Here is a 21782-nt window from a genome sequence, read left to right on the forward strand (position 1 = left end):
ATGTGGTCCAACACATTCAACATTTTTTTAATTCAAAAGTTATTAATGTCCAGAAAACATCCATTCTTGGATTACCATGGAAGAGTTTCAAATGGTGTGATTATGCTCCAGCATCATCCATTATTCATATTGCATTACTTATGTAGTGTGATAACTGATATGACTTTCTTGCTTCAGGAAAGGAGCTTTAAATTTATTTGTCTTTAAAAACATTGGAAAGGCCAAATGTGACTTATTTACATTTCATTACTTCAAGATTTTTTAGGTTTTGTGGCTTTAGGATATGATAATTTATTAATTTCAATTAAATGTATAGTGAAGGATTATGTACGTATTTATAAGTTGCTTTTTTAGAAAGTCAGTAATGTAAGTTCTTGGCTTTTCATTCAGGTATATTTTTGAACATAAGGGGACGCAAAGGATTATGGTCATTAACAACTGTTCCTCTAATGATGATGCAGCCTATTCTGTGGTTGCAGGAGAAGAGAAATGTACCACAGAACTTTTTGTCAAAGGTATCAAGAAAATGTCTTTCATTTTTTATATATACGCATGCAAAAACCCTATTTCAGTTTCATCTTCGCCTGTTTCCTTTCAGAGCTACCAATAAAGATTGTTAAAGGTATTGAGCCTGTGAAGACTACAGTGAACGAAAGGATTGAGCTGGAGTGTGAGGTGTCAGAGGAAGGCGCTCAAGTTAAATGGTAAGGAAATATTTGATTTTCATCCTTATCAAGAGTATTTTTTGCCATTGGAGAATCAAGAACTCAGAAGTGTAAGACATACTTTCTTCGTGTTATCGTCTTTCTTTGGAGAAAACTGACGATAAGATTTTCTGGCAGGATGAAAAACGGCGTTGAAGTCCCAACAGGAGTTCGCTCAAGGTACCGAGTGAAGTGTGAAGGAACCAAACATTACTTAGTCATTGATGATGCCTCCAAAGAAGACACTGGAACATATTCTGTCATGGCCAGTGGTGGCACTTCAGAGGCTCATGTTCAAGTAGACTGTAGGTTTTTTCTTCTTTTATTCTGTCAATGGTAAGACGTTTGGTAAAAAATATTCTAACTTTGTACTTTTCTCTAGTAAAACCCCTGAAGGTGTTTCAGGATCTGCAGGATATGACAGTGATGCTGGGGCAACCCATAAAGCTACACTGTGAAATCTTCCCAGGAAATGTCCCAGGTCGTTGGTACAGGAATGGACAGCTGATCCAGCCAAGTGATCGTCTCAACATTATACACAGGGCTAAGTAAGCCTTCCAGGGTTCCCTTTAAAATGCCACGCTTGTCCAAGCTGAAAGTTTGAAGCTATTTTAAAGTCTAAATGAAAAACATTACCTTTGTACCACCTGCGTAGAACCAGAAATGAAGCATAAACTCAAAATACAGAAAATATTCTATACTTTCTTTCAGAGAACTGAAAAATACTTCAATCAAAGTCATTTCTTGTCTAGCTTTTTCCAGGCTGGAGTCCAACATGTTTACACTACCAAATACCTTTTTTATTTTTAAGAATTCACCGACTGGAAATTGAGACAAGTTCCCTTCATGATGCAGGAGATTACACTTTTGTGCCTGAAGGATACTCACAAAGCCTGTCTGCCAAAATCCACATCATTGGTACATAAACTGAACACTTCATGTCTTCTGAGTTATTAGTTGTGCTATGATCTAACAATGGTAATCGCCTACAATTCTGCAGATCCTCCAAGAGTACATCTAGAAAGCTTGAACTTCCCAGACAACACCGTCACAGTTGTGGCTGGAAACAAACTCCGATTAGAGATCCCCATCAGTGGAGAACCAGCGCCTAGAGTGGTGTGGATGAAAGGAGAAAGGGTGAGCTCCTTGCTTGTTTTTTTGACATTTTGGTTTGATAATCCAGGCATGTCACTGACCTAGCCAAAACATCTTTGTTTTGACTAAATTTAGATGCCTTTTGGGTTAAAAACAGAGTTTAAGAAACATAGTAAAATAGCTAACCTGAAATAGTCAGGATTATCCAGAGCTTAAACTGTCAAAATCCTAGATATTTACCAAACTTTTTCAGCTGTTCTATATTCAGTTTTGTCTTTTATAGGTGATTCTTGATTCAGGCCACAGAGTTCACGCTGAAACTTACGGCGACCAGACCAGCCTGACAATTGAAGTCACAGAGCGCGAAGACACAGGAAACTACAAAATAGTTTTACAGAATGAGGCAGGAGAAGCTACAGCTAGTGTCAAAATCAAGGTTGTTGGTAAGAAAATACCAACATGGAAACATTCATGTCAATTTGTTCAATTTAATTTAGTCATGTGTCACTTGCAGACATTCCTGACCCCCCTGAAGCACCTTTGGTCCCAGTTGTGGGTGGCGATTGGTGTTCTATGACATGGGAACCACCCAAGTATGATGGAGGTTCACCCATATTAGGTAAACAATGCCTCATGCCAGTGGCCAAGTATTAAGATTATGAAATGACAAGCTTTTTATTGGTTCCCTGAAGGATACTTCATTGAGAGAAAAAAGAAACAGAGCTCCAGATGGATGAGGCTGAACTTTGACTTGATCAAAGAAACTTCATTTGAACCTAAGAAGATGATTGAAGGAGTGCCATATGAAGTTCGGATCTTTGCAGTCAATGCCATTGGCGTCTCCAAACCCAGTGAACCATCCAAAGCCTTTACTCCTCTTGGTGAGTAGCTCAGCTGTCTCCAACATTCATCCCGTAATCTCAGTGCTAGTGCCAACAAGTCACCAAGGCAAAAATAATATATATAAGGTTTCAGTTGATCTGACAACAGTTTTATTGTACTGGCAAACTTTTAAAAGAGATGTTGTGTGATACAAATTATGTTGGCTGCTGTTGGTTCCCCCGTAACAAAGCTGTTCAGTCCAATCACACAAAGCATTCTGACTTTGACCTTCACTAGACGTACAGCAGCTTTAGGGGATAATAAGTATGTCTTTATGATGGCTGTGAAATCATTCATGGATTAGAGGTTTATGGGATCAGGTCAGTCAGAGTTTGAATAGGGGTTAAATATGATTCAGAACACAGGAATAGACAGCCAGAATAGGCACTAATGAGTTCTGGCACGGCATACCAGCAAAAGATAGTGATCTCTTAGTCACATGCTATTTTGTTTATCAGATATATGTACATCACATAATAATTGCTGCGACACATGCAGAATGAGAAATCACTGCACACAGTTCATACATAGTCAAGAAAGGGCTTGAAAAAATAACGTATGAAGTATTTCCAGTATTTCTATCCAGTATTTCCAGTATTATTCATTTCTATCTCAAAGACTAATTGTTGTTTCCATATGTGTCCATTTGTACAACTTCCCATTCATTTGTCCCTCCACACATCCATCTATCCATTTGTCCAACTCCTCATCCATCCATCCATCCATCCATCCATCCATCCATCCATCCATCCATCCATCCATCCATCCATCCATCCATCCATCAATCCATCCATCCATCTATCCATTTGTTCTACATTTGCCTATATCTCCATTCCTTTGTCAGTCCATTCTTTCGACTGTCCAATGTACTGATTTATTAATTGATACATTGACTTACTCCTTCCTTATTTTTTCTTTTCTTTCTTCCCTCCATCCACCCACCCACTATCTAACTAAAAATAACCAACAACTTTTATTTCAACACAGCTGTGACCAGTGAGCCCACTATGCTGGTGGTGGACGATGTTACGGACACCACAGTGACTGTAAAGTGGCGTCCTCCAGAAACCATTGGGGCAGCTGGGCTAGATGGATACTTAGTGGAGTACTGCATTGAAGGAAGTGAGTCAAATCTCAACAACATTGAGGTGAGGTCTATTAGATACAAAATATTTCTAGTTTATTATTACAACTTGACAATCTTTACCTACAGCCAATGACTGGGTGCTATCCAACAAAGAGGTGACTGAGAAAACCAAGTACACCATCACTGGACTAACTCCAGGATGTAAGATTTTAGTTAGAGTCAAAGCCATAAATAAAGCTGGAGCTAGTGCTCCACGCACTCTGCAGCACTCTGTCCTGGTCAAAGAAGTTGTTGGTGAGTTCTGAGAAGTCTGTAGTTTCTGTTCAACTGTAACAAATGAGCCAGTCAAACACAATTGATTTAACAAGCATAACATTCTCTGCAGAACCACCAAAGATCCGTGTCCCGCGACACCTGAAACAGACTTACACTCGCAAAGTTGGAGAAACAGTTAACCTTGTGGTGCCTTTCCAGGTAAACTTCTAACTCCTTTATCATAACCCTTCAGAGTGGTATGCTTTACTGAGGTTTCATATGCATGTACACAGGGAAAACCTCGGCCGAAGGTTACTTGGATCAAGGAAGGCAATCCTGTAGAACCTTCCCATGTTAGCATCCGCAACACAGACTGTGACAGCATCATTTTTATCCGTAAAGCAGACCGAAACCACTCTGGGAAGTATGAGATGACGGTACAGGTTGAGAATCATGTTGACACGGCAATTATTGACATACAGATTGTGGGTAAGTGACATTATGATAAGAAATAAACCTTATTTACTTCCATGGTAATGACAGCTATTAATTTAGGCTTCCTTTTTGATTTTAAGATCTACCAGGACCGCCTCAGTGTGTCACAATTGAAGACGTTTGGGGAGAAAATGTAGCTCTAGTGTGGACCCCTCCGAAGGACAGTGGAAATGCCCCAATAACAGGCTACACCATTCAGAAAGCAGACAAGAAAACAATGGTTGTGCAAAATATCAAGCCATAAATTCAAACTGTAAATGAAGCTTGATGTTTATGTAATATTTACACAGTATTTATTCTGTTTTACAGGAATGGTTCACATGCATTGAGCACTACCACCGGACCTGCATCACCATCACAGAACTGGTGGTTGGGAATGAATATTTCTTCAGGGTCTTCTCAGAAAATATGTGTGGCCTGAGCGAACTGGCCACCCAGACCAAAAAGAGCGCGCTCATCGTCAAAGAAGGTACCATGAAGAGTGGAATGCCATTTTCATTAATGCATACTTAGTGATATACAGTTGAATAAAATTAATTTACAAAAAAAATGCTTTTAGTGAATTTGAATATTAGTATTTACATACATGTTTATTTAATATATCCAATTAAAATTTTAAGATTTAATGTAAAGCTCTAATTTAGAACACTGAATAATTTTTTTATATAAAATAAACCAATTAAAATCAAAATAACACATTTATTTATTAGCTACTAAGGTGAAACTTTAGAACAACATTGTTTTTGCACAAGTTAGTAAATGTAAGCTAAAATAAATGTCTTTAGTAGCATTTTTATTTTTGAGAAGTTAAACATTTATTTTAAAATTCAGAATTGTTTATTTTATTTTGCAGACTGAAATAAATAGCGTTGAAAAATAAATGTAGCTCAAAAATGAAATAATATACTCTTAAAAGGTTTTTGTACTTTAAATTACACTTATTTTATAATTTCAAAGTTTTGCTTACTTAAACGGGATTTCAGATTGGAAATATCTCTAAAAGCGTTTACTTCATCTATGTTTTTCTTTTATAAGACAGTTTTCCTGACCTTTAATAAACATTTAGCAAACAAATCACCTTTATTTTAGATTTCTTATTTTATAAATTCAATTGTTTTCCTTTATTGAAGGACATGTATTTGATACAAAGAGGAGATGAGAAATAATTTTTGCCCACAAAAAGTAATTTATTTAATCATTTTTATTTATGAAAAATTGTTTTATAATTTTCTTTAATTTCAATATTCCAGGTTCAGATGTTGAGGTAAAACTGTGCTTATCTATTAAAATACAGTGTCTATGTTTCTGTCCTGGAGAAGTTGAAATGTTTCCCTGCCTTTATTACTGATTGGAGGGAAATGATGAAAGTTAACTCTTTACAGGAATGTTTTCCGTTTGCTGCCTATGCATTCTCCAAAGGTACTGTCAGTGATCTTTTCCACCCTCAAGTGAGTCTGATTAACACCCTCACTTCTGAATCTCACTGGGTTTTGGGTATGACTGACAGGCCCTTTAGTGGTGGTGTCTCAGTCTCAGCTGGTGATGAATAAAAAAATACATTGTCCTTCCCTCGTCACATAGGGAACTCCCCACATGATACCGCTCAGCGTCAGTATCATGCACAACCCCATTCCTTTACCCTTACCCCCACAGGCTTGCAGATGAAAATACCCGAGTACAGCGACCACGACTTCAAGGAGCCACCGAAGTTCACTCAACCGCTTATCAACACCTTTGCTGTTGCCGGCTATAACGCTACACTGAACTGCAGCGTCCGTGCCAACCCAAGGGTAGGTGGTGAAACAAGTAAAACATTTATATGCAATGATAGCACAAAAAGTGGAAGTCTACTTGTTTAACTTTTATTTTTATCTTTAAGTAATGTATTTTATATCCTGCATTTCATTTGTTCACAAGATAATTTACAACGTGAATAGCTCTAAAGTATTTTTTTTTTTACCACACAGAGATCAAGATCTTTTACAAATTTGGAATGAAATAACAATTGCAACAGTTAAGCTTGTTGCATTTAGCTTCCATTAAGACTAACAAGTATTTCATTCAGGAACATTTCATAATCTAACAGGATCTTTAGAAAAAAGTGGACCATTATGCTACATGAAAATGGCTGCAAAAACATGCGCAATTACACAACCATACATCTTTGAAAAGTAGAAGTGGAGCCTCCTGCACAACTAATGAATGCAGCAAGTGATTTCTGGATAGGAAGTCAATAACAAAACACTAGTCTTTTCCAACACTCATCGTACATCACAATTTAGCAGTCAAAAACCAGCTGACCAAAACGTGCTGGATGATGGGACAAAGCTCTGCTGGGGTTGCTAGGTGACGAGGCTGAGCTTTGCCTGGGTTGCTAGGTAACAGAGCAGTGCCTGCTGATTTGTGACGTTACATTCCAGAGGTTTTTGAAACTAATGAAACTTATTTTCCAGACACCAAAAGACTTCAAATTATTGCCAAAAAACATCTGGATGTTTTTCTAAAGGTTTGGGCTTTTCTTTAGAATTAGTAGAGACTCAAATGGAAGTATAAAAAAATGCCACGTTACTAGCATTTGGGATTATGGAAGCAGTGGGTATTGAGTTACAGTCAGGCACAACCAATAAGTACTTTTGATATTCCTGTTTCTTCCTGCAGCCAAAAGTGATCTGGATGAAGAATAAGATGACCATCTTCGAAGACCCACGCTACCGAATGTTTAGCAACCAAGGAGTCTGCACACTGGAGATCAGGAAGCCCAGTCCCTATGATGGCGGCATGTACACCTGCAAGGCCATCAACGACCTAGGGGAGGCCCAGGTGGAGTGCAAGCTGGAGGTCAAAGGTCAGTGTGGACCCGGAGGTGTGCATTAAAGTCTATGAGTCTGGTTTCCCATTTTTACCTCTTTACTTCCTTATTGTGAGTAAAAGAAAATTTGGGTATATATCGTAAAGATGTTTGCCTATTCATGCCAGTAACTGCTATTATGGCCATAATCGTTAGTCTGTAATAATTGTAAAGAGGCAAGGCATCTTTTTGGGAAACCAACTCCATCTAGATATCATAACAGTCTACCAAATGGACGGTACCAAGTGGAAACGTAAGTACCTGGACTGAGTCGCACCATTTGTTTAGAAATTCATTACTTTTTTGAGTTCAACTGTTTTTTTAGGACTAGTTTGTGGTAATTTAGAAACCTGGATTACATTTTAATACTGAACAAACATGTTCAAGAAAAAGCATCTGAGTATAAGCTGAAAATATATAGGAAACAATATATAGTCATGAAGTCCAGGACTATTGGAAAATTGCTTTTGTTTTTAATTGGAGCTGTGATTTTTAAGTTATGTCCTCATTTTTACCTTTGATTTCATTAAGAGTAGCTTTGTTAGTCCAAGTAAATGTCATAAATGGGTCAATTTGTATAAAACCTGTCTGTCCTGTCTTTCAATTTCATAAAACAACAGAAATTTATTTTTAAAACAATTTGAAAAGATGTAGTGGTTTGCCATCAAATTAAGTTTAATTTAAATTTGTTGCCAAGTATGCATTCCATAAGTCCAAGCTACAGATCAATTTTAGACAAAAGGACTTTCATACGTCCTGGTTAGCTGGACATAGGTAACAGCAGTCAGTCGGTGGGAGGTAGGGTACAAAGCTAAATCCTATTTTTTATTTAAACAAATATATATATATGTTCATACCTGGCCCAAAAAGCCCAAATTAGAGAATTCCAAGGCCAAATACTTATTTTGAATGTTAGTCTTTACCTCAAATGGAAGAGTTCAAGTATCTTGTTTTGTTCAGATGTGACGGCAGAATGGAGTGGGCATCATCTGCATTAATATTGGCGTTACTTTGGTTTGTTGTGGTGAATTAAAAGATGAGCCAGAAATATAAGCCTGGCTCGTCTATAACCTTCACCTATGAAATGTTCTTATGAAAAAAACAAAGAACATCAAATTCTGTTTACCTTTGTGTTAAATGTTTGTTTTTATTGTGAAAAAAGGGAAAGCAGCTGTAACGCCATGAAGTCACTTTCAAAACTGAGCTAAACTAAATGAAGGAGAAATATATTTTGGCAATATCCATCGAATCGAGCAGAGTGGTTGGAAATCCAGGCTCTCTAACTCTCCATCTAAATCTAAACCACTGAGAAGTTTCGGGCCATAAGTTTACATTCATAGAAAAAATAAACATTTTATATTGGACACCTGTTTTTATTTTTTGCGGGACTGTGTGTAGTCGCTGCATGTCTTGGACCACTTCCTGGTTGATCTGCAACATTTCCAGTTTTCTGAAACTTGCAAATAAGTTTTGCCACAGTGTCGTGTGTGACGCTCGCTCCATGTTTTCTGTTAAAGTTTCGTGCAACCATGCGACTGCTTCCCGATCCAGCCATCAGTATAATTTCAGTTATTTGCTTTTCTGTCAAACGCATCTTCTTGGGTATATGAAATATAAAAGAAATATACATTTTACATTTCCCAATGTATGGAAACCTATGGCCCAACCTGTATTTAAAATAGACAGATTTTTAATCTATTGTTTAAAATAACAGATCATTTGCAGATTGTCTAAATCTCAGCTTTAGATTAAATCCCAGGCCATGTTTGAATTCATAAACATTTGGTGCAACTTGGTTTTAATAATGATAATCCGTTAAAGTATGTGCAGTGTAAATAATATTTGGTGACACATCACCACCACACAATGTCATCCCTTATGTTTGTGTCTTTTTCCAAACCTGCCATTCTATTCATCACAGTTCACACACCAATGATGTTCTTGCATTTTATTAATTCACGTCTCCATCTTAAACTATTTTCCACAGATTCCAGTGTCTCCTTTGTTATGTTAACTCTTCATATAAAGAGTTCAGTAATAACTCAGCTGTACTCCCTGGTGCACACATATAACTCCATGTAAACTTTGGTTAACCCCTCTTTTCTTCTTTTCCCCCCAGTCCCAACTCAAGAATTGTGAATGTGTGTTCTCATATAAAAGATAAGGTAAGCTTTCATATGGTTTCAGCATATGAAGCTTATTTCACTCATTGTGCACCTATTGGTCTGCCTGTGTAACCCTGGCTTTCTCGGCGAGAAGGACAACAGCAGCTAAAAGCAGAAACCAGTAAAGTCAGAGTCTGGCTTACCTAAAAATTTCAATTTTGATTATATTTACTGAATTCTGCTTTGAAATTAGTTGAATGTTGTACTGTTTCTCATGTAAGCTGTGACAGAAACGAGGTGAGTACACTGTTTATTCCAAGCGAGTTAAAATTGAGGACAATTGATGTTATAAATTGCTGAAAAAGTCTTGACTCATCTCTCATGTCTTTTTGATTTGCTTCCAATGAGCAAGTTTGTGGGACTAACATGAAACTATCAAATTATGGAGCTAAATTGGGGCCATAACATTTGTTCAAAAGAAAAAAAAAGTAACTGAAAAAATCTGATACTGAGAAAAAACTTGACTCTGAAAAGTAGTTTGCAACTTTTTTTCAATTTAATTTTTTTTTCTTTTGAACAAACTTTATTGCCCCAGTTTAGCTCCATACAGAATATGGTATCTTGGTAAAATACTTGATTAAAGTCACTGAAAAGATCCAACTCCTTGGAAAAACATTATGATTGACAATTATGTCATTTAGTAATCTGGATTTTGCAGAATTGTGAACCTTGAATTGTGCATGGTTGTAAAAAAAAAATCCTAGTTCCATGTTTTTCTGTATTGGTGTCCCATCGACAAACAACAATAGTGGAATGAAGTTTAAAACAATAAAATAAATACATTATAAAATAAATGCATTTTCTGAACATGCTAAAAGGTAAGACTTTGGGTATGGCATCACTTTTCTGGCTTTGTACTAAAACTAGATGAACATCTAAAACATGCAGGAATCTGCAGAGCCTAAATAATTCCCAGCTGTAGATCTGGGGGCAAAGTTTCAAGGTTTATGGATTTAAAGCAAAATTGTAGATAACCTGAACTACTTTTGATAAGTTGCAGCATTTTTCTGGTTCTATGCAGCATAAAGTAACATTGTCAGTTAGTTATATAAGGCAAATTAGATATAAAAGGAAAAATAAACATTGTCCAGAAGTTATTGGACAATTCTTTCCTCTGCCTACATTTCCCAGAATGCTGTGCGGTTCAGAATCAGAGTGCAGTGAATATTCCATGTATTGAATATTCTACCAGATGTATTATTTATTGCTACCGATCATTATGATATATTGATTTATTGTCCAACCCTATGGTGTATGACATTACTAAAAAATAAATCAAATCTACCCCAAGGGTAACTCTTTATTTGAAGGAGTCTTTGTGAATGTTTATGACTGTTGTCATGAAGTGTCATTTGGTAAATAATGACACTTTTAATGCATCGTTGACACCTTTAATTGACTTTTAATGTAACTTTGCATTAAAAGCGTCATTATTGATGAAATGACATAAACATTCATAAACATTCAGTCATAAACATTCATGAAGACTCTTTCATATTCATGACAGGCGTTATGTCATGTTATGACAGCGTCATGTCAAGTGTTACCCAACAGGGAAACAAAATATTTGATTACTAATTAAAAGTTCCCTGATTAACTTAAAATGTGAAGTTCAAATTTAAAAATGAATCAATTATATTTTTGCCAAAGGGGGAACGAGTAATTTTCTTAGAATTGCTCAAATTTAAAAACATCATCATAACTCTGTTTTTGTTCTCTAGGGGGATTTACCTTCTTCGAGCTCATGCAGCGTGGCGTACCCTTACACCTGATTGATAAATACATGAACGAGTCGAAGATCGTAGAGCAAGATAAATGAAACTAAAACCACTGCAAAAAGGAGCTTTAACTGTGCAAAACTCGTCTACCATCAGCGACCCTCGTCTCTCGCCTCTCTTTTTGGACCAGCACACTGACGGCAGATTGACGGGAACGGGATGAATGGATCGGTTCTGGTGGAGGGAGTTCTGGTCTGTGGTGTGGAATGCTGTGTGCATGTTTGAAGCTTGTTGTTGCCATAGAAACACAGTCATTTCATCTCCTTTCGCTCCCTGTTTTGTCTGAAATAATGTATCACCTCAGAACCTACTTTAGTGTTTAAGAACAAGAAAAAAAAAATTAATTATGGAATAATGAACAGCAACTCATGCCTGAGGTATTTTATGTGGGTTTTTCTTGGGTTTGGTCAGTGAATGTGTTATTTTTCTTTGGGGAGATCCATAGAAAAGAAACAGAAATGTTTAAATTATCGATGTTAATATGAATTTAAGAATGACTTCGGTAAAGTTGGAGAAAGAAACTTGATTTATTCTTTGACGTTTTTTGTTTGTTTTTTTTTTTCTTGTGAGGAAATGTAGAAGTTTACTCACATGCATGACACCTAGACCTTTGAGTTTATTTTGGACTGATCAAGGTTCAACCATATGTGCATGCCTTTTCCTTTGTAATTACGAACCGCAGCTATAATAAACCTTCCAATTGCATCTGTCTTTTCTTGTTATCCTATCTTCTTTTGAGTGGATTTAATGAGTTTTCACTATTTGGTTTTGGGGAAATATATTCCAAAATACATTAATGAGAAGAACATAAACTTTGTGTTGGTTTTGAGTTAGTGTTCAGGGTTCATATGTTTTATAAAAATGATGGCCATGAATTCATATCTTTGTGTTTGATAGTTTTAATTATATTTTATCAACTTGTATTAGTGGCTTTTTAAGAAACGAGGCAAGTTAATCATGGTGGTGGAAACAAAAATGCTGTATCAGAAAACTAAATTTAACAAATTTAGATCCATCCATCCANCATCCAACCAACCAACCAACCAACCAACCAATCATCCATCCAACCAACCAACCAACCATCCAAACAAACAACCATCCAACCATCCATCCAACCAACCATCCATCCATCCATCCATCCATCCATCCATCCATCCATCCATCCATCCATCCATCCATCCATCCAACCAACCACCCATCCATTTTCTGTACACCCTTGTCGGGAGGGTTCCTGCGCCAGCTATAAGTTTAGATAAACATGTTAACATGTTAAATGTTTGCATAAATGTTCTATTTGATTGGAGTAAATCTCAGTTTATATATATATATATATATTTTATTTCCCATCGTTTTCATCTTTGAAATAATAATTTCACTTTATTTTTCTTATATACATATTTACCTAATAGCTTAACTCTATATGATACATGTTTCACAGAAATCATTAGAAAGTAAATTACTTCAGATTTGTCTCATCAGTTTTATAATAAACTAATCTATTTTATGAAAATATGAAATACTTTTAATATTTTTAATTTATAGACATTTTTAATTCTTACATTTTGTAGTCTTTCCTTTTTCTAATATACTGATGTATTAGTATATTCCACCATAACCATAAAAACTTTAATTTTATCATATTTTATTTTAAAAAATTCATGCTAAGCTTTTATATTTATTATTTTCTCAACACTTTTTTTATTATGACACATTCTGACACAATCTGTTATTTTTTAATCTATTTAACAAAAAGGTACAAATATAGGCTTTATTGGTACGACTATAAGCCTATAGTTTTACATAGTTGCAATATTACTTTAGTTGCCAGATTAAGTGTAATGATTAAATACTACACTTTTGCAGATGAGGCAATAAAATAGTGACCACAGTTCACCGGGATGCAGATTTAAATTTCCCGGTGCACAGTCATGTTATTGCTCCGCTTCCTGCAGACTTGTACCTCGGTCTGCAGCCTACAGACTATCGGCAGATTTTGGTTCCGCTGCAGAAATGGCCTCGACTGCACCGAGAGCAACAAAAGCCAAATGATCTGCTCTTGTTTTGGAGTCGGCAGAGAGAACAATTTAGCCATTTTGTAGGGCGCTGGCTTGGGGAAACCAGGGAGTTTGTTACGGTACTTAGAGGAGCGACGAGGCGGCCGGATAATGCCACATTGCCTGTGGCCAGAACCGCTGTCACCCGCACAACTGAAGCGGCTGGAGGAGCATAAATACAGCGCTTCGGGTCGCTCCTTGTTCGAGCCTCCGTGCCAAGTCTACTGGAACTGGCTGGTCCTACAAATACCGACATGGGTCGCACCAAACACGCTGACTATTGTTGGACTCTTGATAAACATCCTGTCCACGGTGGTGCTGGTTTGGTACTGTCCTACGGCAACGGAAGAGGTGAGTAAATCGACCTTAGCTGAAGTTTTTCCACAAGGGCTCGAGCGCTGATTACGTTCGTACAGAACTGCATTTAAAAATAGCCCAAAATAAATAGTTCATGACAGCCTTTCACTCCATCTCTACTAAAAGATAAAAGTAAATACAGTGTCTTAATCAGAAACGTTTTCCTGTCAATTCGGCCTATATGTAAGTATAATATAATTTGATATGTGAAAACAATTTCCAATTAAATCAATACCGTAATAGCGAAAGCTAACGCAATCGATTGTCTATTTTTGGATTTTTTTTTTAAATAGGCGACTGCTTTTAAAAAGATAATATAAGCCGAATTAAAGACAATCACGCTTGTCTGTATCTGTTGTATTTATACAATATATAACGCTTTATTGGTATCACGCGGTGAGGATGATTTAAGTAGCTCCGTTTTGATTCGGCAGATTTGCGGAATAGATTAATGGTCGTACGTAGTTGGAAAGTTTACAGATTTTGACGTGTTGTTGTCTGTCCCCTCTCATGTGATGCAGGGCTGGGACAAAACCTCATTTAGGAACATAATCTTGTTTTAGGTCACCATCCAGAAGACTGTTATCATTATAGCAATCCTGTTGTGAAAACAACTCTCCAAAGACAGTGCAGACATAAGAACCCTGATACATATACAGCTGAAATGCAGAACTAGACCTTTGCAGCTGACCTATGATCCAGTTGAGGTGGGTGCATAGCGTCACTTTACCACAGCCATAAGACATATGTTTGTGGTTTATTAGAGAAAAGCACCTTTGACCGATCCAAGCATGAGAAAGAACTGATGAAACAAAGTCCATACAACCTGCTGACAGTCAGACCTCAGTTAAAGTTCAGACATGTGCAAAAAGTTTTTAAACTTGTGTAATTTTTTTAAAGCAAGAAATTCTGACTTCAATATCAGAACTATTACTTTAATCTAACCTTTTTTTTTCTTTTTCTTTTTTAAATATGAGATTAAGGTGAGAATTGAGGCCTTTTTCTTACCTAAAAAGTAATAAATAGTTTTTTTAGAATTATAATCTTTATTGTTATCGCAATAGTACAGCAAAATATTGTGATAAAATTCAGAGTCCATATTACCCACCACTAACTGGAACCACTTTTATAGTCAAACCTGAACTGGGAGATTCTTTTGGTTCATATTGATCATCACTTTTGCCGTCTATATCACTTATCTTTCTCTCTAAGATGTATTTTTGTCAAACAATGCGATTTAACTTTTGTATGTTCAACAAAACCAGATTGTTCAGCTGTTAAATATTTGTTTAATAGCATTTCAGACGGTGTCTACTGCAAACATTTCTCTTTGCCTCATGTTTGCCATGCTAATGCAAACACTGCTTCAGGGCATGAATCCCTTAAGTAAAAGTAACTATGTCACTGCACGTCTACAAAGGCTGTGAAGGAGTGGAAGAAACATTTTCACACATTACGGATAGCAATTAGAGTCAAACCAATGGGCTTTGTTGAATGATAGTTTGCACCACTAAGCTCAAGTTCAAGTTCATTTTTGTTAAAGGTTCACACAGACTGTTCATGTTCTGCTGCGCACAATTTCCTCACCCAGACTGAATTTGTCTATAATTATCATGACTTTAATGTAAATAGATGATTGCTCTTCAACATATTGTGAATTTATTCTATGTGTCAGGCTTACCCATCACAGACTGCTGGCACAAACGCTGCTCTTGGTCAAGATGATTGGTCAGAAGTGAACTTCCTGTGCAGGTTAACCAATCAGATGTTGGAACCTGATACCAAGTCAGAGTTACACATCACATTATTTCACCATACAGGCACAATTAAATAACAATTACAATTGGATATGAGTCTAATCCTAGTTTCTAAAGAGACATCTGGAGTAATTTAAAATTTTTCTTAAAGCAAAATCAGTGAATATTCAGCCCCAAAAATATATTTTCGTTTTATTTTTATAGTCAACTTTCACATTTACGACGCAATACAAAATAAGATTGTTACGACTGACGGCTCCCCCTTGCGACCTGGCTCCCCCTAGACTGGTCGTAACAAGATATAAACAAAGGTCTTTTAAAATAAAACAAAACCATTATTATTTATGTATTTCCACCATAAAAAGCTTTGGTGTTCATGCTGCGTTCAAGTTACTTGGAGTTGGATTTGACGTCAAAATTCTAGATAAAAAGTCAGAATTTCAACATGGTGACGCCCAAAATTATTGTGTGTAATATCTCTAACAAACATCATTTTAAGCTTTACTTTCGATAAACAAGCACCACTTTTAATCTAAGTTTAGAGTTGCAGGTGCAACATGTAACATTGGTTTTAGACCCACTTTTACTCGTGCGTCTTGTAAAATAAACTTGTTTCCACCACATTTTACGACTGTTGATGCGAAGAGCGGCCATATTGAAACGCAGATTTTCTTTCTTCTGCTCCGTGTCTCCAGGCTCCATCCTGGGCCTTCCTCCTGTCTGCTCTGGGTCTCTTCATTTATCAGTCTCTGGATGCGATTGATGGGAAACAGGCCAGGAGGACAAACAGCAGCTCTGCGCTTGGGGAACTGTTCGACCACGGCTGCGATGCCGTCTCCACAGGTCCTTCAGCCAAAATGTCCAATTTCTGCTCCATTTTATTCTTATTGTAAACTTTGACAAGCAGAGAAATGGGAAGAATTCACGTTGTATATTTGTGTTTTTATGATTTCAGTGTTTGTGGCAGTGGGAACCTGCATTTCATGCGGAATAGGAAGATACCCAAACTGGATTTTCTTCTGTGGCTTCATTGGGATGTTTATGTTTTTCTGTGCCCACTGGCAGACCTACGTATCCGGGACCCTCCGCTTTGGGCTGTAAGTCATGCATTCATACAAAATATCACTGAAATAATTATTAGCTAATTTAGTAATCGATTAATCGTTACTGGAGTATACAAACTTTTAAAAAAAAGCAATTTGATGCAAAAATAACTCGCTCAGAGCAGTAATTAAGCCAAAACGGCACAAAACATAAATATGTTTTGCATCTAAGATAAAAAAAAAAACATGTCTGTAAATATGTCTTATCAAAAAAAGTTCAAATTCTGTAAATATTGATTTTAAGTCTAACAGAAAAGGCTGAGCTTTTTGCATGTTGAGGTTGGATTATTTGTTTCTTCCTTTGCTACAAATGATCACTTAAAGAATGCTGTTACTACATTTAGTCAATAAAATGTTTATTTTCTTATTTAAAAAAGGAATTTAAGTATTTGTTGCATCTCCAGATGAATTTCTAATGTTGCATAAAAAGGGTTACATGAAAAATCTGCAGAAAGTAATTTTTTTTTTTTAATCCAGTTAATTGTCAGAGTAATTTGAAACTAAAATAATCATTGGTTTCAGCTCTAAATGACAGCAGCAGGTAGACATTTTAGTCTGTCTGGCCTCATACATTGTTTTCCATCGACATTATGAGTAATTAAATTTATTCCTCTGTCTGCGCTTCAACATGCTTGAGTAATTGGAGTTTACCTGTTGCTAATAATACACTTATCAAATTAGGCAAACTTTAAAAACCTTTAGATTGCACACAAGCCTGTGCTCTGCAGAAATATAGCGGCCTGTCACAATAAACAATCTTGCTGGACGATAAATTCTCCCAGAAGTCATTTTACAGTAATATAATGGTGGATAATGCAAGAAAACATTCTCAAAGATCAATAAACTTTAAATCCTAATGCACATTTAACACTGGAACTGGAAGACATTTCAAACAAATAAACCAAACAACAAATAAAATGAATTACGAAGTCTCTGTAAAGAAAACTGTTCTTCAAAAAAAGGGCAATTTGAAACCAAAAACACCAGACTGAAGACTGAAGAGAAAAAACGTAAATCATGAAAATGGAAATTATTGAGCTTGTTTCAATTTATTAATTGCTTAATTGCTTATTGCAACAGATCTAGAAATGTAGATTGGCAACTTTTCAGTTTGATTTAAAGTGGATATTATTGAAGCTTGTGGATAAAATTAAATGTCTACAACACAAAATCGTGTTGAGTTGAGAAAGATCAAATTGTGTGTGTAAACAATGACTTGAACTGCTCTTCTCTTCACAGCGTCGACGTCACAGAGGTTCAGATTGCCATCATCATCATGTACCTGATGTCTGCGTTCGGAGGCGTGGCCCTTTGGCAAAACGTGGTAACTGAGAACCTCGCTCTTCGTCCTCACGCATGCAACAACACTGTAGGCACACGGGAACGTTTCCGTGTCTCCAGAGTGAAGAACAGCTCATTATTTTCTAGTTTTAGTCGGTTTTCTAGCCTTTAAATAGAATTTGTGTTTTACTTTCACTCCGTGCTGCCTTTGGAGGCTTGACTTAACGTCATTGAGAGAAGTATGAAGGTAAATATGGGTAGGAAACGCCGTGCCAGCAGGTCATCTATTGGACATGATCTGGCTCAAAAAGCTGATGATGTCACCTGCATTTGTTTGTTTTTTGCTTTGCGCTGCCATCACGCTCAGCATGCTGCGGCTCGTATGTAAGGGAGCTTCTGGATGTCTAGCCATTTGATTAATCTGAGCCTTCTGTGTTTCTGTAGTTGCCTGTTGTAGGAATGCCGCTGTACGTTTTCCCCATCATGGGCATCATCGGAGGCGCCTTGTACTCCTGCTACAACTACTTCTATGTGATTCTGAATGGAGGCGTTGGGAAGAACGGCTCCACTGTGGCTGTAAGTGGCAGCTGCTGGTCGTAAATGAGGTGTTTTAGCACTGATGCTAACAATATTTATTCCTTTTCAGGACACCAGCGTCCTGACTCCTGGTCTGCACATCGGCCTCGTCCTCACGCTGGCCTTCATCATTTTTAAGAAGTCATCCAGCCATCTATTTGAGAACCATCCCTGCCTGTACCTGCTGACCTTCGGCATGGTCATCGCAAAGATCTCCAACAAGCTGGTGGTACGTTTGGTGTCTCCAAGTCACCTCAAAAATTGCTAAAAGTGATTTTTTTGGGTGACATTTTATCGCATGTTTCTCATCTGCAGATAGCGCACATGACCAGGAGTGAGTTACATCTTCCAGACACAGCCTTCATCGGCCCTGGCCTCCTCTTCCTCAACCAGTATTTTAACAGCTTCATCGATGAACATATAGTCCTCTGGATCGCAATGGTAAGTATTAAAGTAAGGGACAATAGATATTTATTGCTTAAAGGATTATAGCTCTGAATCAGTTTTACAAATCTGAAATCAAGCCCACAGTTTTCTACAGTTTAGGTGTAAAAACAATAAAAGGAAAAATATTTGGATTTACCTATTTTATTCTGATTAAAGGTGATCTATTAAGCTTCCTTAAGCAAGTTAATATAAAGATGTTCATTTGTACAAAATGAGAATTTTACCTATTCAGAATGAGCTGTTTTAAACACTAATTTAAAATCTTAAATTTAGCTCAAGGACTGACTTTATTTAAACCTTAAATGTTGAGCACTTCTCTTAATGATTCAATATTAATATTCCAATACAAATCTTTAGACTTTGTATTGATATTTGAAACATCTATTAATTTACATGTTTTTTCTCCATTTTTTTTTAGATATTTAAACTCATGTTTACGTTGGGTGTAAAAATCACATTTTTACCAGATGATAGTACAACAATATTTCTAAAAAATAAAAATAAGCAAACCTGTGTGTGTAAACTTACCTTCTTGCAGGAAAGTCCCAGGTGTTTATTGTAGCAAACACAAATCCAATCCTACTCAGACGTTCTTGCTATTGGACACAGCTAAGTTTTCCCTGCAAAAAACAAGCATCATATCTGAAGGATAAATCTGAAATTAAACAATTTCTCAATAATTTTTAGTAGTATTACTAATTACAAACTTGTATACAATGCAGTAACCAAATTTAAAAGTCATAATAATTACTGATTAAAATAATCAACACAATAAAACCCAAAGTACTTCAAGGAGATATCAATGAAACATTGCTACTTCAATATAGAATATAGTTTTAAATCTGACTTATTTTTTTTAAACTAGTTGTATTAATTAGCTGGTCTATTCTGAAATGAATAAAAAAAAATTATTTTAATTCCCAGGATAATAACTTTCAAGCTAAAAGTCAAGTTCATAGAATCCTACAATTAAAGTTAAGCTGAAATCTATTTGGCTACTCAGTTGTGTTTTTTTGCAGAATATTGACAAAGTTTTGCACACATTTCTAATGAAAATGCAGCTGTTGAGCAAACGTGGTGACGGTGGGAAGAAACAACTTCCTTCAAACAGAAACAAAACTCCACCAGAATTAGCCGTTTATGTTCGGCCATTCGTTGTGAAAGGCTGAAAAAAACGTTGTTTCGAGGATAATAGCTTATCGAAGTTAAGCTATTAGCAACTAGACCTAATTTTTCTCTTTTCCATCTTCGTAGGTCCTTTCACTGGTGGATCTGACACGGTACTGCACAGGCGTGTGCCTCCAGATCGCCTCACACCTGCGCATCCAGGTGTTTAGCATCACGCCGCAGCCCAACGCCCACCGTGACTGACGGGTTGCCCGGCGGGAGGAGGCGGGAGGAGACGCAGATCTCTCCCCGCTGCTGAAAGCAGACGACGACGAACTCAGCGAGGAAAGACCCTTGACCCCGAGCCACTGCAGCCTTGACAAAGTAACCACCTCCGATTAAAAAAACTGCCTCACTCAGAAAAAAGGAACAAGTGAACCAATCCAACACTGCAAACCAAAAAAAAAAAAAAACAGCTTGAAAAGCTGTCAGGGAATTAAATGGTTAAAGTTGAAATTAATCTAATTTAATTTAAAAATTGGTGCATGCTGTCATGAAAGTCATTGATTTTTTGTTATCTCAACCAAAATACCAAATGTTGTTTATTATATTAAACCATTATTTGTTATTAATTTTAAATCACGACAGTTTATTTTTTAAATTCTCCATAGATTTGACACTAAAACCAAACATCAATGTGTTCTGAAACTAAATAGATTGCCCAATGAATTATTTTTCTAAATAACCCATTGTTTATTTATTCAGTGTTCCAGTGTGGAACAAATCAGGGCTTTAAAATTAAAACATTTTAATTCAAATCAAGACTCCAATGTGAAGTGGTGGGCTGTCAAAGGGCTCTGTGAAGGGGTAAGAGTCACGTGTTGATGCTGAAAACGACGACAGGACCTTTTTAGGTTATTCCACCAACATCACTCTAATTTAAAGAGAATTTACTCACCATTATGTTTAGTTATTAATAAAACATCCATACGCTGGTATTTGGAGTGCTGTCGACTCATGAAGCGTTAACACTCAACTCGTTGTGCTTTCTCATTTCTTCTCCCTAAAGGGCTAATACGTAATTATGTATGATTGTACAGAAATCAACTGAATACGCCTTAAATATTTTTGTTTGTAATTACTTTTTTGAGTGTTTAAAGCAGATTTGTATGTTTTTGTTTCTTTTCACTAAGGTTTGCCAGATACAGCAATAGTTACAATAGAACTGGAAGATTTTTTGGTTTTATTTTTAACTTTTCACCTAGATGAGTGAATTTCAGTTGTGTTACTTGGTAATGTGGTTATTAGTAATTGTATATTGACTGATTATCATGGAAATATTGTACTTTGACTCATAATTTAGGTGCACTGGGATCAGAAGGGATTTTTCCAGAGGCTGTAAAATGCCCTGGATTTTATTTTGGAAAACTTTCATCTCATGTTCTGCTTTTGCACCATTATAAGCCCGACAGAGGAACGTGTATTAACACACTATTTTGCATCATTTTCAGATGAATGTTTGAACTATGCATTAACATGTAATTTGAGTCCAATCACCTCATTGTACTGTTCAGTAATACAGTCAAACATTTCTAATAACAGATGTGAGTGAAAAGATTGTAATAAAGATCATATTTTTCATCGTTTTCAGTGGCTTTGTTAATCTTGGGAAATTACTGCATTAAAGTGTTTGTACTCTGTTCAGATTTACAGCAATAGTAAAAGATCTGCACTGGGAAACCGGCCAATTTAAATTAACTTTATTATTTACCAATAATTATGCTGTAAAAT

At 36.4% G+C, this 21782-nt stretch overlaps 2 protein-coding genes across 15 annotated transcripts in view; both read left to right on the top strand.

Annotated features, from left to right (window-relative positions):
- mybpc1 (myosin binding protein C1) overlaps positions 1-12020 on the top strand; it is a 32961-nt gene extending 20941 nt beyond the window's left edge. For 13 of the 14 annotated variants that reach the window (XM_016664757.1, XM_016664759.1, XM_007579144.2 and 10 more), the window contains 18 exons: positions 391-515; positions 599-704; positions 843-1009; positions 1087-1252; positions 1516-1622; positions 1705-1841; positions 2083-2242; positions 2314-2418; positions 2492-2680; positions 3669-3803; positions 3895-4062; positions 4154-4242; positions 4317-4512; positions 4599-4738; positions 4828-4987; positions 6172-6308; positions 7177-7363; positions 11253-12020. In XM_016664757.1, the coding sequence (XP_016520243.1) occupies positions 391-515; positions 599-704; positions 843-1009; positions 1087-1252; positions 1516-1622; positions 1705-1841; positions 2083-2242; positions 2314-2418; positions 2492-2680; positions 3669-3803; positions 3895-4062; positions 4154-4242; positions 4317-4512; positions 4599-4738; positions 4828-4987; positions 6172-6308; positions 7177-7363; positions 11253-11350 (2572 nt within the window). In that variant the 3' untranslated portion in view covers positions 11351-12020. Of the gene's footprint in view, positions 1-390; positions 516-598; positions 705-842; positions 1010-1086; positions 1253-1515; positions 1623-1704; positions 1842-2082; positions 2243-2313; positions 2419-2491; positions 2681-3668; positions 3804-3894; positions 4063-4153; positions 4243-4316; positions 4513-4598; positions 4739-4827; positions 4988-6171; positions 6309-7176; positions 7364-9485; positions 9532-11252 lie in introns of all 14 variants that reach the window. The other variant, XM_007579138.2, reaches the window with a different exon arrangement.
- Positions 12021-13251: 1231 nt separating this feature from the next.
- On the top strand, positions 13252-21637 carry chpt1 (choline phosphotransferase 1). The gene is made up of 8 exons (XM_007579137.2): positions 13252-13714; positions 16173-16320; positions 16433-16574; positions 17820-17904; positions 18306-18437; positions 18508-18666; positions 18753-18878; positions 20139-21637. The coding sequence occupies exons 1-8, from the start codon at positions 13475-13477 to the stop codon at positions 20253-20255; spliced, it is 1149 nt and encodes a 382-aa protein (XP_007579199.1). The 5' UTR covers positions 13252-13474; the 3' UTR covers positions 20256-21637.
- The last annotated feature ends 145 nt before the right edge of the window (positions 21638-21782 follow it).

Source organism: Poecilia formosa, unplaced genomic scaffold (genome assembly GCF_000485575.1).
Source record: "Poecilia formosa unplaced genomic scaffold, Poecilia_formosa-5.1.2 Scaffold509, whole genome shotgun sequence".
Taxonomy (NCBI): domain Eukaryota; kingdom Metazoa; phylum Chordata; class Actinopteri; order Cyprinodontiformes; family Poeciliidae; genus Poecilia; species Poecilia formosa.